This window comes from Solanum verrucosum, unplaced genomic scaffold (assembly GCF_900185275.1).
Source record: "Solanum verrucosum unplaced genomic scaffold, falcon-dt-bn FXZP01000176.1, whole genome shotgun sequence".
NCBI classification, from domain to species: Eukaryota; Viridiplantae; Streptophyta; class Magnoliopsida; order Solanales; family Solanaceae; genus Solanum; species Solanum verrucosum.
Window position 1 is genome coordinate 2,307,358 of NW_026020412.1, and position 15,185 is coordinate 2,322,542.

The 15,185-nt window shown below is 35.9% G+C and overlaps 1 protein-coding gene across 1 annotated transcript; it reads left to right on the forward strand.

Moving 5' to 3' along the window:
- Nucleotides 1-598: 598 nt before the first annotated feature.
- Nucleotides 599-14,886, forward strand: LOC125840635 (kinesin-like protein KIN-7D, mitochondrial). The gene is made up of 25 exons (XM_049519608.1): nt 599-954; nt 1,078-1,175; nt 1,373-1,462; nt 1,760-1,812; nt 3,161-3,226; nt 3,432-3,485; nt 3,798-3,857; nt 4,411-4,489; nt 4,581-4,648; nt 5,915-5,971; nt 6,050-6,154; nt 6,664-6,768; nt 6,969-7,076; nt 7,152-7,283; nt 7,452-7,634; nt 8,063-8,206; nt 8,790-8,930; nt 9,628-9,747; nt 9,838-9,888; nt 10,023-10,070; nt 10,210-10,356; nt 11,424-12,170; nt 14,051-14,180; nt 14,265-14,387; nt 14,484-14,886. Exons 1-24 carry the CDS (start codon nt 614-616, stop codon nt 14,345-14,347), a joined length of 3,210 nt encoding a protein of 1,069 aa, XP_049375565.1. The 5' UTR covers nt 599-613; the 3' UTR covers nt 14,348-14,387; nt 14,484-14,886.
- The last annotated feature ends 299 nt before the right edge of the window (nt 14,887-15,185 follow it).

Sequence of the window (15,185 nt, forward strand, 5' to 3'; positions counted from 1 at the left end):
TTTTCTCTATCTTATTTTAAGTTATTTTTTTAATACAAAAAAATATATTCACTCGTTTTAAGACGTATACAGTTAAATATTTTTCCAACTTAGTAATAACAATGCCACATAAATTCTGTCAATGATCAGCTGTGCTTAAAATATTGTATTTTAGTAATTTTAGGAGTTCACTTGACAAAATTCCAAGTATAAAAATTCAACCGACAAACGGAGTGTCCCGGACCATTTCACTCCACGTTTAAATTAAAGACTAGTATGTACTACTAGTATAATAAAATTCAAACCGCCTATTGTTCTCCTTCCACTGTCACATGTAAAAAAGTCATTCTTCTGTGCAGTTGTTGGTTGTAAAGGAGAAGAAATGAAGTTTACGATAAATTATGATACAATAAATTATCCATCCACAGTGTCATTTTAGCCTGAAAAAGGTAAAGAAATCGAACATGTTCTTCCCCTTTTTCCTATTCACTCACAGCATGTGGCATCTGACACATTCTTCTTCATCTTCAACTGAAACTTAGATCGGTTACACGCTCGCATATATTGTTGCTTGACGTTATCTTTGATACCAAGTCAAGTATTTGGTTAATATTATTTTTTATTTTTTCGGTCAATGGCTGCTTCTTCGTCTAGAGGACGAAGTAGCTCGCCATTTCAATATCGTAAACAATCAACTCCATTTTCGTCTTCATCATCTTCAAATTCCTTCATGAATGGTGGTCGTCTTATGCCTCGATCAGTCTCTTCTTCAACTACATCGTTTATTGACTCTGGCTCTGGCTCCAGATCCATGACTCCCAGCCGGAACCGAACTGATTTAGCTTATTCACGAGCTCATGGGAATCGTTCGCCGGTTAATTATCCTTCGGCTGAGGAGTTGTTGGTTAATGAGCCAGTGGATGTGTCCAGATCGGGAGAGAGTATTTCTGTGACTGTTAGGTTTCGGCCAATGAGGTAAATACTAGATCTAGCTCATTTTATTTGGATCTGTGTACTGGTTTATTGGAGGTGTTTTGACATTTGAAATTGAGTTTCCTGACAATGCGGTAAGGATTTGGTGTTATCGTGTGGTGGCAGTGAAAGAGAATATCAGAAAGGCGATGAAAGTGCTTGGTATGCAGACGGTGATAAAATTGTGCGCAATGAGTATAATCCTGCAACAGCTTATGCCTTTGGTATAATTCTACCAATTTTTTTTTAGTCTTTTCATGATTTTGATTCTGCTAGCTGTGAAAAATTTAGTGTTTTGGTATTTCGGGAATAGTATGGAGTTTAAATATTTTTCCCGATCATTTCTTAGAAACTGGCATTGCCTTTTATGATGGCTATTCCAAGTTTAATTTTTTTTTCTTTTTCATATTCTGATTTCTAGATAAAGTATTTGGACCTGATACAAGTACCCAGGATGTTTATGAAGTAGCTGCGCGACCCGTTGTCAAGGCTGCTATGGAAGGCATTAACGGTATGATAATTGATCGTCGACGTGTAATATCTGCGAGCATGTCAGCTTTTGAGCTAGACAGAACATGTCTATGAGTTATTTCGTTTTACATAATTCAGTTCAAAGACCATGCTTGAAGAAAACTAATCTCTGCCAAGTGATTAGCAATAGTTGAGCTATCCACCGAATGTATTGATAGTACTAGATGTCTTACAGTTCCAAGGGACTACATTCTTGGGCTGAAGTTTTTTTATTCGAGTGTAGCAAGTTGCATTTTCCAGTTCAGTTTCATTGACACGAGATCTGCTGATTATGCAGGCACAGTTTTTGCTTATGGTGTTACAAGTAGTGGCAAGACGCACACTATGCATGTAAGTTATTCCTTTGGGATATCTCCTTTTTCCTTGAATTTCACAGAAGCTTTGCTGACTTATGCTGCATCCCATACAAACAGTATAGGATTATTTAACTGCTAACGCTGACAAAGTTAGTTTAAGAATATTTCTTTATAATTTCATTGGGCTAGTGGTCAATGAAAGTGGGTTGAGAATCATGAGGTCGTAGATTCAAATTTTAGTGGAAGCAATGATTTTTCCCCATATGTCCAAGCCTTGATGGATAGAGAAACTCAATACTTGTGCTGGTTGGAGGTAGTAGATGCCCTGAGTCGAGGTGCACGTGAGCTAGTCCTGACACCACACTTAAAAAAAATTCTTTATTAAAAAAAAGTTAGTTTAAGAACTTGTGTTACTTTAATATCAGTAGCATTATTTAAATTGGACGATCAAACTTAGTATTTACTTCATTTGCCAAGAACACCCCCCCCCCCCCCCCCCCCCAAATTAGATTAAGGATATATCCTTATAAAAGGGCCTAAAGGCCCGACTAGTGGTCAATAAGGTTGAAAACGAAGCCCCACAAAAGGTGGAGGATTTGTGGCTTACGTCGCAGGTTCAAGTTCCACACCATGCAAAACGAAGCCCGGTATTTAAGTGGAGAAGGGTAGAGGGGCGGGCCCATTATCCACCGAGTTTAGAAGGTTGTGATTGGTCCAAAGGGCGGGTCACAGACGGATTTCTCGGTTATCAAAAAAAAAAAGTAGGTTGAAAACCGTGAGGTTTCAAGTTCAAATCCTAGCGGAGGCAAAATACTAGGTGCTTCCTTCCCCATCCTTAGTGGATAGAGTTACCCTATACTTGTGTTGGTGAGAGGTAGTAGGTACCTTGTAAAATTAGTCGAGGCGGCAAGCTCGCCCCTATTCCACAATTATATATAATTTATTTTTGATAACCATAGTGTCCAGGCCCTCTTGCGCGCATGTCGACATATTTTATGGGGCACCTGCCACCTCCCACCTCCCACCAACCACATGTTACTCTGCCTACCAAGACTAGAATAGATGGAAATAAATCACCTAGTATTTTTGTTTTTAATGGGGTTTGAACTTGAACTTCATGGTTTTCAACCCACTTCATTGGCCACTAGACCACCCCCTTTGAGTGCATTTCTACAGTTATATATATATATATATTATAAAAATAAAAAGAACTTAGTTTAAGAATACAGTGTTATTTTTATGTCTGTAGCATTGATGAAATTAATGGTTAATTAAGTATTGTTTCATTTTTATCCTTATCACCCCCCTCCCCCCCACCCCCACCCCTTCCCAACTGAAAGTTTTCTTTATCACCATATTAATTAAGATATTGGTTCCTACAGGGAGATCATATTTCTCCAGGAATAATTCCATTGGCAATAAAGGATGTTTTTAGCATCATTCAAGATGTAAGTCAGCTTAAATTACATGTTCATTTAAAAGTTTGATCCACGCTTCTCTTCAAGCACGACTCGAAGGCACATGCCTTTCTTCACTTTTATTCAAGCTTGATAGCAATTCTTGTTTAAAATTCTAGAATGCCTTTATGAAGGCGTGACTTACTCTTACTTGTCCAAACAGAAAGTGTGACTAATCTTGAAAATTGTCTTGCAGACTCCTGGATGCGAGTTCTTACTTCGCGTATCATATCTTGAAATCTATAATGAGGTTAGTATTGTGCACATTAGCCATCTACTTATAAATATGATGAAAGTGGCACTGAACTAGAAAGATTAAAAATTAATTGTACTGAAAGAGCATGCTTTGTTACAGAGGCTGTATCCATCTTTAGAGTGTTGGTGAAATTTATGATTCACTTCTTCCTGTAACATAAAAGACAGCTGATATACACTGTGAAATGATTTCTGAAGTAGATTTATCATCTCTCTGTATGCTTTTATCTGCGGCATACTTGTTTAATTTCTCGTACCAAATATTAACGTGAGTTGGTGTGCATGCTCGTTATGGTTATGATGCCAGGTTATCAATGACTTGCTGGATCCAACTGGCCAGAATCTGCGTGTCAGGGAAGATAATCAGGTATTGGTTGCCAATAGTACTAGTTGTTGTTGTTCAGGGAAATTGCAGGATTATTGAGCAAGAGTTTTTATTTGTTTAAAAAAAGGACCTGTTCCAGGAGTTATTTTTGGTAGTTTGATCTCTTTCCTTTGATGTTTGTTTTTGAAGATGAGAATGATTCAGGAAGAGAAAATAGCACAGTACTCCTACAGATGATCATTTCCGAGAAACCATAGAAAATTATCAAGAAACTTGTCTCCCAGCACGTCATATATGTTTGAGATTTATATATGATATCAATTCAATATGACTACCCTCTTTATTTCTCAAAAGTAATAAATAAGTAGAAGCTAGCATATTAAGTTTGAAGTGCTGAAAAGGTTGAGATCATTGATTTCCTCACATGTTATTTCAAATTCTACAAGTCCTATATCTAATAGCCTCGGACCAAATCATGGTGTTACTGGTGAAGTTCTTCTATCTATATTAGAGATATTAATGTTGCTTTCCAAAGTCCTGACTTTATATGTTGCTCTGTAGTGCTTGATTCTTTGTACATGCAATGTATGTGCAGGGTACTTATGTTGAAGGTATAAAGGAAGAAGTTGTTTTGTCACCTGGGCATGCACTTTCTTTCATTGCTGCAGGGGAAGGTAATTGGTGTAAGCTATTCAGGTCTGTCTTTGTTGACAGCCATGGTTCTTGTTACCTATATTGATATTGATTACCATTTGCCTATTCCAGAGCATCGACACGTTGGTTCAAACAATTTCAACTTGTTTAGTAGCCGTAGTCACACAATATTTACCTTGGTGAGTATAGTATGATTGTTCATTGTTATGTATTGCCTATTGCAACTAGAAACTTCTATGTCATGCACTTATTTTTAAAGGAATGCAAGCTGTTGTGTGTAATTATGGTTAACTTTCCGTAAGATGGGAGAATTTGACCTACTGGTCTATTGGGTCACTCTTTCTAGTAAACTTGGGTTTCTTTCAATTTTTGTTGAAAAGATAGACTGGATAATAGCTGATATCGAGAGCATATGATACCTAAATTGTTAACCATACAACAATAACATACTCAATGTAGTCCCACAAGAGGGTCTGGGGTGGGTAGAGTGTATGCAGACCTTACCCCTACCTCGTGGAGGTAGAGAGAGACTGTTTCCCAGCCTAAATTGCTAACCATATATATATATATATATATATATGTTGCCATTTCGCAGCCTTTGAATGATAGACCTATAAAACTTTTAGTGCTTCAATAGAATGTTCAATTTTATTTTTCTAGTTGTTTATTAAGTGTCAACTTTGTGTGATAACTTTTATTCCATTGGGATGGAAAATGCCTTCTTTTGTTTAGAATTGGAGATGGGGAAGGTTGAGCTTTTGGTTATCAAAAAACAACGGAAGTTTGAACTAGACAATGTCTTATTGTGACTTAATTGATTTTGCAGGGTGACTAATCTGTCAACCCACATAATTTTGTTCCTCTGCATAATCTCAAAATATGTTTGTTTTCCAAGTTTTATGATAATAAAAGAATCTGCCAGTTCTTAGAAAGTTGCATGAGAAACTCTTGTTGAATGAAGACCTTCAAAATCATCACAAATATATATAATTTTCTTATTTGTCTTATTTATTCATTGCTTAACATTATATAAACTTGAATATCTGTAAAGAACAAATGAGAATAACTTTCCTATAACATCAAATCCCGGTACAGTGTTGGGAAGAAACTTCTGCTGAAATGGGATTATGGGATTCAACTGTGTGTTGAGGTTCATTTATCCAATTTGCACTATCAGAATATTGGATGAAAAACTGTTGGAGCAGTAACTAATTATTTTTTTTTGTTCCATGAATACTACGTTGGAAAAACTGTCAGTTATGCCTTATCGAAAACTGTCAATTATGTTTGGTCCATTCCTTGTGACATTGCTTTCTTGAAAGCAGTGACGTATCTTCCTTAATAGCTTTTTTTCTGCTCTTCTAGTGTAGACATTTTAATTGTTATATTTGCTATTGGGTTTAGGTAATCATATCTCATTGTCTACATTATTACTCATTGTGCAGATGATTGAAAGTAGTGCTCATGGAGACGAATATGATGGAGTGGTCTTCTCACAGCTTGTATGGCTACTAGCTTTGTGTGTTCTGTATTAAAAAACAGTGCATCATAGCATCTAATGTTTTTGCTTTTCCCATTAGAACTTGATTGATTTAGCTGGATCTGAGAGTTCTAAAACTGAAACAACGGGATTGCGGAGAAAGGAAGGATCATATATCAACAAAAGTCTTCTGACTCTTGGAACTGTAAGTACTAAATCATTAGTGGTTAATGTCTCTATGTAGTTTTGCTATAACTGTTGCATATTACCCTCTGTTGTGATATCTCAATTATGTGAAAAATAGAAGAAAAAAAGAGAGAAGACTATTTACCCTCTAGGTTTTCATCACAAAAAAAATAAAAAGAAGAGAGAAGACTCTATTGAATTGGTTGTAGACAACAAGAGGGCTCCACATGGAGGAGTTGAGGTGTGAGAAATAAGGCAAATTGAGACTAAATGAAACGAGGAAATTACCTAAATATCTAGATTCCTAATTGTGACAGAACTAGAAAGAATATTCTATTCGACTAACCTAAACACATGAAATGAATCTAATGTTCTAACAATAACTAAATCATTTCTCTTGGTTTTCAACAAATTATTTATTCTCATGATCTATCATTATTTTGCATTGGTGCTAGCTGACGAGTAGAGTAGATTTTTTTACGTTTATTCAGTTTCAGTTTGACACCTTGATTCTGCAATCATGCATAGGTCATTGGAAAATTGAGTGAAGGGAAGTCATCTCATGTTCCTTATCGGGATTCTAAACTTACTCGGCTGCTCCAGACTTCACTGAGTGGGCATGGACATGTCTCTGTGAGTATGATGAAGATATACAATACATTTCCATTTCATTGACCTTTCTTATCTTTATTCAGCTGTAATGCTTTATTTGATATGCATCTTTTACTCCTAAATTCGTTTCATCTGTTCTCACCTGATACTCCTGTTGCTTGATAAGACCTAAAGAGATTACAGATGGGTCTAATTTACCTCCTCTTGCATGTCTTCTGTAGCTCATATGTACTGTTACTCCTGCATCAAGCAATATGGAGGAAACACACAATACGCTGAAGTTTGCAAGCAGGGCTAAACGTGTGGAGATTTATGCATCACGCAACAAGGTTTGCTCTGTTTGTTATTTGAATATTGTGGAATTGGAGTTGTGAAGGATGAAGCTTGATATATCTCTCTTTCAGATTATTGATGAGAAATCCCTGATTAAGAAATATCAAAGGGAAATATCATGTCTCAAAGAAGAGCTTGATCAACTAAGAAGTGGGATGCTTGTCGGTGTTAATCCTGTAGAACTTATGACTTTGAAACAGCAGGTAACTTTTCTAGCTACATATGTGAACTCTGTCTACCGCTAAAGATCAGAAATGTGTGCTCAACGAACTATATGCTTAAAGACATCTCTGCTATATAAGCATTTGGGGATTAGAATTTTGGCTGTAATTGGGTTCTGGGGCTTATAACTTATTCATGGTCCGTTGCAGTTGGAAGAAGGGCAAGTGAAAATGCAATCAAGATTGGAAGAGGAGGAGGAAGCCAAGGCAGCTTTAATGAGCCGGATACAGAGGCTAACTAAACTGATCCTTGTTTCTTCAAAGAATTCAATCCCTGGGTATTTGGGTGATGTTGCTGGGCATCAGAGGAGCCATTCTCCTTCTGAAGAAGATGTAAGCTGCTCTTCCTTTCATCATGACTTCTGTTTCTTTATGTTGTTCTTTGCCACTCAAGTACATCGGTAGATGGTCTCGGAATCCTATCCTCGATTAAATCTTGAAGATGCATCATACTTTCTGATTTTTACAAGACTTTTGGCCGGTAGCTTGGTTTAGGTACTACGTGTAGTTTCACTTAGCATGCATTAATTTTCTTCTTTCATCTATTTTACCACTTTAATGCTGTTCCTCTATTTCAGGGAAGTAAAAGTACTCTTTCTCATTTTTCTTCTTTTTATTCTTTTCTCAAATTCAAAGTATTTAAGGAATAGCTATATTACATATTATTCTTTTCTTGCAGATTATATGATATGTTATCTAGGATAAAATATCTTTTTCTGTGTATTGATCTTCGATCCTTATTCCCCTTACTCTTCCATCAGAAGATGGATAGTTCTATGCTAATAGATGGCGAGAATCAGAAAGACCCTTCAGCAGATACTTCTGATCCCAAACACAGAAGATCTTCTAGCAAGTGGAATGATGATATATCTCAGGTTGGGAATGCAATCACTGAATCAGCTCAGGTGGGTGAACATATCATTGTTTTTTTCCTGTGGTTTAAAACTTCCCATAGGTCTTTACCTCTCTAAATTTCACATTCTTAAAACCTTTAAGTGGAGAAGACTACCACAGTGATTCTTAATATTGCTAACGTTAATGCTCTGGTGGATTTGAAAGATTTGTCATTAACATATGATGTTAGTTTGTCATTAAACTTTATGTTGTGAAGTTTACTGCGAGTGCTTTCTGAGGTCTTGTTTTTCTGCAGAATTTGATGTGTCTGCATTTATATTCCTTGTGAATTAAGAAGTTACAATGCCTAAATACTCAGCAAGCTCATCATTTTGTATTAGGAATGAGAAGTTATTTAATTCCAATAGCTATACTACATTTACTTCAAGTCCAGTATTGCACATGTAGATTTGAGTTTCCTGTACCTCTGATGTTTGAATGGGGCTTATGTGGTAAAGCTTTCAGTCAATTCTGTAGTGTGTTTAGATAGTAAAGCTTCTAGGAAAAGGTGCAACATTATTGCCCTTTACTCGTTTATCAGGTTTTGTTTTTGGTTTTCTTTTTTCATTTGATTGTCTTTTTATTTGATTATAGGAAGGAATTTCAATGTCAGATCAGATGGACCTCCTAGTTGAGCAAGTCAAGATGCTTGCTGGAGAGATTGCCTTCAGCACCAGTACATTGAAACGCCTGGTTGAGCAGTCTGTTAATGACCCCGAGAGTTCGCAAACACAAGTAACTCTTTTGTCTTTCTGGACTCAAATGTTTCATAACAATTTGCTGGTCAAGTTGTAATGAGACTGATAATTTTATGAGTGCTTTTCCTGCTCGGACTAAACGATTTGTCGAGTCACTTATAGAAATTAGAATGTGATATCACTAGGTTCTGCATTCTGCATCTCTTGTAAGGTCTTCAATTTTCTGATGTTTAGAAAAACTTCAACGAATTTGTCAATGATACTTTTCAGAAAGTCATGTGTATATATTAGTGTTTCAGCTGTGGAACATAGTCAATTCTAGAAGCGTCACTAGTAACAATGGGGTATCTTGGATCTTTAAAGTTCCTAGGATCCTACAAGTTCAAATCCCTACAGAGACAAAAACTCTAGGTGATTTCTTTCCATCTGTCCTAGCCTTGGTGGGCAGAGTTACCGTACCTGTTGCTGGTGCGAGGTAAAAGGCTTCACGTGGAATTAGTCGGTGCACGCAAGCTGGCCCAGTCACCACGGTTGTAAAAAAAAAAGTTCCTAAGATCTTGAATGCTTGATGACCTACCACAAGATGTAGCAGTTTGTTCATTCTAACTATTTTGCTTCTTCCTTATGCAATTGCAGCTGTCTGAAGCACATGGAGACAAAATTTTCATTCAATCCTTTCAGTAGATGTATTTTTTTGTATCTGGACTTATTGTAGTTCTGAATTCTTATGACAGATTCAAAATTTAGAGTGTGAAATTCAAGAAAAGAGAAAGCAAATGAGGATGTTGGAACAACATATTGTTGAAAGTGGTAAAGCATCTGTTGCAAATGCATCCTTCGTCGAAATGCAGCAGGTGATGTCATGTTAACCTTTTCTACTGTCATGGACATATCTCCACCTCTTACGTGGTCTGTACTTTGTCTCATATTACTATCTTTGACAGACTTTGATGAAATTGATGACACAATGTAGTGAGCAGAGTTTTGAGCTTGAGGTTGGTTACCCTATAAAAGCTCAGTCAAGTACACTTAAACAAAAAAATCTAAAAAGTTTCATTCTTGTTACAAGCTTGTAACCATCTATTTTTTTTTTGGATTAAGTTGTTTACAATTTGACCTTGTAATGCAGATCAAATCTGCAGATAATCGGATTCTCCAGGAACAGCTGCAGAACAAGGTCAAACAAGGCATTATATCTTGTTGCAAATGGAATAACCTAGTTGCTAAATATTATTGACCTTCCCTATTCATTTTATAATGAGTAGCTTATTGTCTTTCCTAGGCATAATTTGGCTGTTATATTATCTTGTTTTCAGTGCTTAGAGAACAAGGAACTACAAGAAAAGATTTGTCGTCTTGAACAGCAGCTAGCTGCATTCAAGGCAAAACAAGTGTATCCCTCATCAGAAAGATGTGTATCTGATGAATATATTGATGAGCTTAGAAGGAAAATTCAGTCCCAGGTGATTTTAAGAGCTTCTGTCCACTGACATATTTGATCTGCATCTTGAGTTCTTGAGGTGGATACTAACTTTTGATGGTAGTTATTGATCTGATGAACAGAGGATCTTTTATCTTCTGCAAAAAAAAAAATTGGTTGTGGCTTTCCTTGGGGGTGGGGGTTTCGTAGGAGCAAGTATAGCCTGATAACCTCTGAAGGTTAAATACATGGTGCAGAATGCATCATCCCTTGGATTTAAATAAAACATAAGAGGAATTCAAGGACTATATGAAGGTTTAAGAAATCTTCTTTCATACAAGTTTGACTAAAACAGAAGAAAGAAGAAACCTGTGTTATCCAAGTTGATGGATTTTAGTATTGAAAAGAACCTGTTGTAATATGTTTCAGAATAATAAGTAGTTTAAAATTTCTCCAACTAAGGAATTTAAATGATTTGATTAATGGATTTGATGAGTGTGCCTATTCTCTCCATTCTCTTTATCCTAAGTTAATGTATCAAGCTTTACCTCTCTCTCTATGACATTGTTAGCTGTTCTGAGACTCAAGTTTTTGCTTTAAAACAATCCAATGCTGTTCTGAGGCTCAAGTTTTTGCTTTAAAACAATCCAATGCATGTCGCCTAAACAATCTATGACATTCTCTCCCTTCTCTTTATCCGAAGTTAATGTATCAAGCTTTACCTTTCTCTCTATGACATTGTTAGCTGTTCTGAGACTCAAGTTTTTGCTTTAAAACAATCCAATGCATGTCGCCTGAACACATTATTTTTGTTGTGATTGACTTTCTGTAGTTTTTGTTTTCTTGATGAAATTGGCATTTAAGGTTTATTTTTGAGAATGAATTGGTATTTTAAGTTCTTATGTTTTCAGTATTTAATGAAAATAAAAGTTGCCATGAATCTGTGTTGAACATTTGATCTTCTATGGCTTCGATTATCCCCAATTATCGGACTAAATCTCGAGACCCTTTGTTAAATGACCTTCATGATTGTACAGGAACATTAATGTGGTTGTACATGCTTTATTTGAATTCATATCATGGTTCTAATATGTTTTGCAATTTGAGCAGGATGTTGAGAATGACAAGCTTAAGCTGGAACATATTCAACTTGCGGAGGAGAACAGTGGGCTGCATGTGCAGAACCAGAAATTGTCAGAGGAAGCTTCATACGCAAAAGAATTAGCTTCTGCTGCTGCTGTTGAACTGAAAAATTTAGCTGCTGAAGTCACAAAGCTCTCATTACAGAATGCAAAACTGGAGAAAGAATTGTTGGCTGCTCGAGAGATGTCGAGTTCTAGGAGTTCCAATGCACAAGCTGGTAACGTTAGTAGCAGAAAGCATGGTGAAAACTTAAGACCAGGGCGTAGAGGCCGGGTTTCTGGCCGAGTAAGTGAAGTTTCAGGAGTGATTCATGATGACTTCGACACGTGGGACCTAGATCCTGAAGATCTAAAGATGGAGTTGCAAGCAAGAAAACAACGTGAAGCAGTTCTTGAGGCTGCGTTGGTTGACAAGGAGATTGTGGAAGATGAGTACAGGAAAAAAGTAGAGGAGGGAAAGAAAAGGGAGGCTTCTTTGGAAAATGATTTGGCAAATATGTGGGTGCTTGTTGCTCAACTAAAGAAAGAGAATAGTGCTAGGCAAGATTTGAAACTGGCAGCTGACTGGCAATTAGGTGGAGAAGGCAATATGATGAATCCAGAAATTAATGTTGGTGACAACAAGGACCACATCTCTGATGTTAGCCAAGACGGGGTTCATACAAATGCAGCTACTGAGATTCTGAAGGAAGAACCTCTGGTTGCCCACTTGAAGGTAATTAAGCTTGTCCTTTTCTGATCGGTTATCTGCACCTTTGTCTGGCATGTAGTGTTTGACATATCCTCTTCATTCATCTGAACTTTCTGATGTTGTTTATCTTATATGTGAACATTTGTAAAATGTTACATAATATCGAAAGTTGGAGAGAATTTCAACTGTAAGCTACGTTCTTCACTTTCTGGTGTGGAACTTTCTTCTTTAAACCGGGGTTGTAGTTTATTTATACTTGTTTGTTCTAATGGTAGTTGTGGAAGAAGATCAAAGTGGTAATTTGAAAGTATTTTGGGGAAATTTTTTCTGGAAAGTTAACAAAAGCTGAATAATCAAATAAATTTAATTTTTGACAGATAAAGTTATATAGAGTGCTACTTTCTGTAAATATATCAAATGGATCTTACATTATGAAAGTATGTTTTATGTAAATAGGATGAAGAGTCGGTGATAGGGATGTAAATGGGGCAGGGCAGGGAGGGGGCAGGTCAAGCTTTGACCCGCTAAAATTTTAAACCGCTTGCCCCCCTCCCCTATTAAATGTTAGTCCTATTCTTTTCAATGCTTTAATCTTTTCTAACAAAAGAACTGTTTAATTTTTAAAGCATAAAGGATTGGGTATTAACAAATATTGTTGGCTTTTCTTATTATTAAACATAAAGGATGAGTATTGTGTTGTAATCTTTTATTAATTTTCCCAATATTATCTTTTATTATTGAATCAGTGGAAATTGATCTAGAATACAATATCTACCAAATTATTTTATTTGTCGTGTTTCTCTTTTGCACGCTCCTTAAGAAAACATAAATTAGGAGCTTTTGTGTGTGACTATTTTACCCTCATTTATATCTTAAAATATAATCTCTCTCCATTAAAAATATTTACTCTATTGAGGTGTTTGTAATCTTCAAGAGTAATTACTACTAAGTATAAAATGGAAAATAATAAATAATTTTGTCTTGAACTTCTAAATTGACAAAAATTTGAGACAATTATTTTTATACATCATGACACATAATTTGAAACGGAGGGAGTATTGGACAAGAATCAGAAGATTTCCATTATAGTATAGTGAAACTACTGACATTACACTGATCACACAACAGCATTCTTATATTGAATTAAAACACATCACATGAAGAACAACTAACTAATACTCTCACATCCTTTTTAACATTATGTGATATGATCGATATAACAGTTTTCCTGATTGCGTTTGCAGTCCTTTTTTAAAATTTATATCTAATATATGTCATTCTATACATGCACATTAAATATTATGTATTTATCACTAATATCGTTGTTTTCATACAATTATTTTATGGTTTTTCCAATTTATATTTGTATGTTGAGTGAACCAAAGTGCCCCTCCTGGTTACCTTGGTATGAAGGAAAATAATTTGTTCATCTCTTCCTGTCTGCATTTTTTCTTTGTATTTTAAGGAAAATAATTTGTTCATCTTCTTCCTGTCTGCATTTTTTCTTTGTATTTTAAGGGGGGTTAAATTGACAGATAGATTCCACTAAAATAAATAAGTATTGACAAAGTTCGTCACCCCCTTAAAGCCCATAGAATTCACCATCTCTTTGGTGAACTTGTATGATTGGTAGTATTTAGTAAGCTACCAACAAAGGTTAGATAGTCAGATGAAAGAATGGGCCAAATGCCCAAAACAACCTGCCCCCCTGCCCTGCCTCATTTGAAGTTCTTACAATATATGTTTTTTCCTGCCCCGCCCCATTTGTCATCCCTAGACTCAGGGATCACATCTTACTGTTTCGGTTTACTAGAAGGTGGTGCTCACTATTGTTATTTCTGTGTCATAATGACTCCAAAAAAAATATGGGAGTTTTCCGTGATGTTTTACATTTGCACCTCCAGGCTCGGATGCAAGAAATGAAGGAGAAAGAACACAGGCACTTGGGCAATGGTGATGCAAATTCACATATATGCAAAGTGTGTTTTGAGTCACCTACTGCTGCAATGCTTCTTCCTTGCCGGCATTTTTGTTGTAAGATGCTATTTTAATTCTTTGCTTCCATTATTTGTGCTCTCATGTTATATAGGCTGTTCTGATGCGGTCTTAATATTGCAGTGTGCAAGTCTTGTTCCCTGGCTTGCATTGAGTGTCCAATCTGTCGGACAAAAATTGTAGATAGGATTTTTGCTTTTACTTGACTTTGCACTTCAATTGCATGGAATTATGGTGCACAAAAAGGTTTGACTCCTTATGAATCACACTCTACTCTTACCTCTGTGCACACATACATTCTGAAAAATATTTCTTACTCTGTCTGTCTTCTCTTTACTGCAGGAGTTCATTTATTCTTGCCAACTTGCCATTTTCTATTATATTCTTTTATTAGTTCACTGTATGTAAATTTCCGGCAACCCAATTCAAATGCTATATCATTTTTTACAATGTACTCAACCAAGGTCTATTAAACAAGAAGACGCAAAACAACAGAGGAAGTGACGCAAATTAGTAAATCTGAAGTTCTCAAGGAGTTGCTATATGATCCATCTCCTTGACCTTTAAATGTAGTGTATAGAACAGATGTGTAATACAAAATGTCATGTTAATGTTGTATTTTTTTTGCAAATGTTTTTAACCGTCTATATCAGTTGTCTGTAGTAAAAGTTGCTAGATGATATACAAGTTGTAATTGTAAATGATTAGCTGAGCTGTCATATAATTAGTTATGCAGTTAGGTATTTGTTAGAGGTGGTTAGTAGTGACAAATATCCCCAAGTTTTTAACTGCAGGTACTTTCTTTCTCTTCGCATGAACGTGTGTTTTAGTGGTGGATGATGTAACGATACTTATGGTCTTTTTGGGTTTTTTTCTTTTCTGCTTGTTTTTCCTATTTTGACCCTTTTCATAGTTTTGATATATCATTTGTGGCTTGTGAGGATGGTGATATACTCAAAATTACACCTTAAGATAATGTAATAGTAATTATATGCAAATATAGTAAAACTCAATCAAGGTTACAGTTGAATCCTACGGTGTAGG

Coding starts and splice junctions, on each gene's coding strand:
- LOC125840635 (XM_049519608.1), top strand. CDS start 614: ATGGCTGCTTCTTCGTCTAGAGGACGAAGTAGCTCGCCATTTCAATAT. Junction 1,463..1,759: donor TGCTATGGAAGGCATTAACG/GTATGATAATTG, acceptor CTGATTATGCAG/GCACAGTTTTTGCTTATGGT. Junction 9,748..9,837: donor CCTTCGTCGAAATGCAGCAG/GTGATGTCATGT, acceptor TATCTTTGACAG/ACTTTGATGAAATTGATGAC.